The sequence below is a fragment of the Oryzias melastigma genome, linkage group LG18, assembly GCF_002922805.2.
Source record: "Oryzias melastigma strain HK-1 linkage group LG18, ASM292280v2, whole genome shotgun sequence".
Classification (NCBI taxonomy): domain Eukaryota; kingdom Metazoa; phylum Chordata; class Actinopteri; order Beloniformes; family Adrianichthyidae; genus Oryzias; species Oryzias melastigma.
In genome coordinates, this window is record NC_050529.1 from 25,952 (window position 1) to 29,274 (window position 3,323).

General features: G+C 41.6%; 1 protein-coding gene across 1 annotated transcript in view; it reads right to left on the reverse strand.

Moving 5' to 3' along the window:
* LOC112141515 overlaps positions 1-2,130 on the reverse strand; it is a 5,426-nt gene extending 3,296 nt beyond the window's left edge. Inside the window, exons 1-3 of the mRNA XM_036216697.1 lie at positions 2,050-2,130; positions 1,042-1,202; positions 738-854 (exon numbers count right to left, since the gene is read on the reverse strand). Of these exons, the coding sequence (XP_036072590.1) occupies positions 738-854; positions 1,042-1,202; positions 2,050-2,130 (359 nt within the window). The remainder of the gene's footprint in view (positions 1-737; positions 855-1,041; positions 1,203-2,049) is intronic.
* Between the last annotated feature and the right edge of the window lie 1,193 nt (positions 2,131-3,323).

A 3,323-nucleotide genomic window follows, 5' to 3' on the forward strand; every position in this document is an offset into this window, starting at 1 on the left:
TTGGGCTATATAAATAAAATTGAATTGAATTGAATTGAATTAAAGCAGCTTCATCTTTGAACAGAAATTCTGCAGACCAACAGCTGCAGGCTTTGTTCCATTCTAAAGGATTTCTCTGGAGGTAAATACCAGAGACCTGCCCCCCTCCCCAGGAGAAGAGAGTCTGATAAACCAGAGATCATCATAAGGTTTGTGGATCTCAAGACAAACTAGATTTATTGAACAAAGAAACTCCAGAGGACTGACGTCTACTGGAACCACCGTCTGACCAAAAGGAAGCAGAGATGATCAGAAAAGCAGAACGACTGAAGAAACTGAAGAAAACTCTGAACATTTGGAGCGGCTGTGGTGCAGCGGTAGGACGATGGACTCCTGATCAGAGGATGTGTGAATGGACCTTCTAAGACAGAACTAAAGTACTGTATGAGTACTATATATACTCCATTTACCATGTATACTGTACTGTTACTTTCAAATATTCATCAAACTGAACTGAACTCCACAGCTGGACATGGTTATGGTAGTCACCAATATGTAAGACTGGGAGAAGTTCTGGGTCAGTCTGAGGAAAAGAGAAATAGTAGAGAAGGAAAAGATATGAAAAAGAGAAACGTTTGCTGATGAGAATCCATGAATTCTCCATCTTTGATATTTATCTGCTGACAGTTTGGTTAGAAAAACCTCCAGATCATCAAGAATTCTGTTGAATTTATATAAACTATCTGATAAATACTTACTGATCTACTGCTGAACTGATGTCCTTGAAGTTAGGATTTTGATTCTTTGACCTGTCACTCCTGAAGGACACACAGCTGGATCCAGATCCAGATCTAGGTCCATATCCGGGATGGTTCCTGTGAAGAATGAAGGTTGAAAACTTTTTTTGTTATTATTATCTAAAATAAAAAGAATTCTAATTAGGGAAGATTACAGCAGTTGATAGTTTGGAGTTTGAATCACTAAGTGATTATTTGGTTTAAAAAGTCTCAAATTCATCAAATATTTTGTTGAATTCATACAAACTATCTGAAAAACACTCACTGTTCTACTGCTGAACTGGCGGCTTTGAATTCAGGATTACGACCCTTTGACACATCACTCTTGAAGGATACACAGCTGGATCCAGATCCAGATCCAGATCCAGGTCCAGATCCAGGTTGGTTTCTGTGAAGACTGAAGGTTGCTGGTGTGAGTGCTGAGCTCTGACACGGAGAAGAGTCCTGGACAGTTGGAGATGTTCATCTCACCTCTGAGCNGGGACTTTGGCCTTTTTGGAACCCAGTGGTACTTCCTGTATGGAACACGGAAGTAGGGGGGTTGGTCTGTCCAGTTATTTTATTTTTTATTTTATTTAATTTTTTTTTTCTTTTTAACTTGTCCTGTCCAACAGCTGAGCCAACAGATGTGGGCTGAGAGCTTCTTGTGTTGGGCAGATTTTACTGTCACAACAGGGATTTATTGAGTATAAACCCCTGTTGTATTTAATGCTAAACTTTATTTATATTGATTATGTTTTATTTTATTTATTTTATTTTTCTTTGTCGTTGGACCGGACGGAAAAAAGGAAGAGGGTGGGGGAGGGGTGGGGGGAGATAAGATGGCAACAGAGGGAAGCAACATCATAAAACAACCAGGACTAAGTGATAAACTAGAATGGGCGGGGCCTGTCTACACACACACTCTATAGTTACACACACACTTGTTGGCCAAAATAGTCTCTACATTTAAACTGAACATACTCACATATACTATACATATACTACACATGTACTCAATTCAACTATAACAGCAGCTCACACACTCCATCATACAAACCCATTCAGATAAAGACTTTCATTCTGTCACACAAACGGTTAGTGCTAATGTAGCAGGATGAAATGCTGCACCTGCTACACAGGTGTTGGCAATCAAGGGGATTGCCAAAGGGGTGTGGTGGTGGAATGTACTCAGGGGGAGAGCGCCCGGCCATCCCCACGCCAAGACCCCCCGCCAGGGCAGCAGCTGCAGCCAAGCTGTCCAGTTATTTTATATACAGTCAATGGTCAATACCTGGCTGTGTGAGGCGTCAGCCTGAGACTCCGCCTCCGTTTCCACCCGCGTTCTTTTAACACCCCGTAGCCACGAGATCATCATTGGGTTTTCATTCACGCTAAAGTCATTTCTTTTGCTTATTACATTGCTCAGACAAGTTTGTGTTGACGGCGTAGTGTAGAAATCTGGAGACCACTCGACCCCCCCCCGTGTGTGCTAAACAGGAAGTTCCCGCAGGCTCCAAGACGCCCAAATCCTGTAAACTTCTAAAGAGAAATAAAATGTTATTACTGATTTTATTTGTCAGAATAACCCTTTTTGAACAAGTGTGTATTTTCCTTACACATGGTTCTTGCAAATTGTTTTTTTTTCCAGGACATTTTTTGTCCGTACCGTAAGTTAGTCAAGTTAAAAACTGACCAATCAGACGCGTCAAATGACAGCGTGTGGTGCCCGCTGGCCCCCCCACCTTGAGCATTTGATTGACATCTTCTCCCGAGCTGCTTTCAGTGGAAGGAGGGATGTGAACTGCCAATAACTTACTCATGATTGTCGACTGTTGCTGCCCTAAAAACGCGACTCAGACAAACTCGGTCTGTCACTGTCAGTAGATTTGGCCTCATTTGGCGCTAGAGCTAAGGTATTTATACGGGGATGTTACTCCCTCTGTCCAGTAATAACATGGTGTAGAGATGCCCACTGACGTTGACGTACAAATTTGGCTTGTTATCTGTCAAGTGCAATGAATTGTGGGATACCTTTACTTTTGCTTTTCTAGGTAAATTCGATTTTAAATTTGGGTTTTTGTCTACGTGAGTTGTTGTCTGTGGTTGTGTTACTCTGTTTTTCTCTTTATTATTTTATCCGGATGTGTTTACTTCTGTTTGCAACATAAGTGAGAAAGAGGGGAAGGATAATGAGGACCTTGTGTTGTCCTGTTAGAATTGCGCGCTGAGCGGTATGAAAGATTTAGTACTGTATCATCTCTCATGATGTCTTGCGCGTGCTTTGAGGGTCCTCAGCAATATTCAAGTCTAAATAGATCTAATCAGAGCACCGGACGGTCCTAGCTGGGTGAGAAGTGCCGGTACTCCGAAGTGAGATTTAAAGAAGTCCCGGTGCTCAGCACCGGAGCGCACCGGCCCACTTAAAGCACTGATTATAGGTCTAAAACACACAATAATCGAAATTTACTAAGTATATTTATAAAAAAAAAAAATCTAAACAGAATGACAATAAATCTCCTACCCCAGTTGTTCCAAGAGAATCTGGATGGTACTGCATCTTTTTTT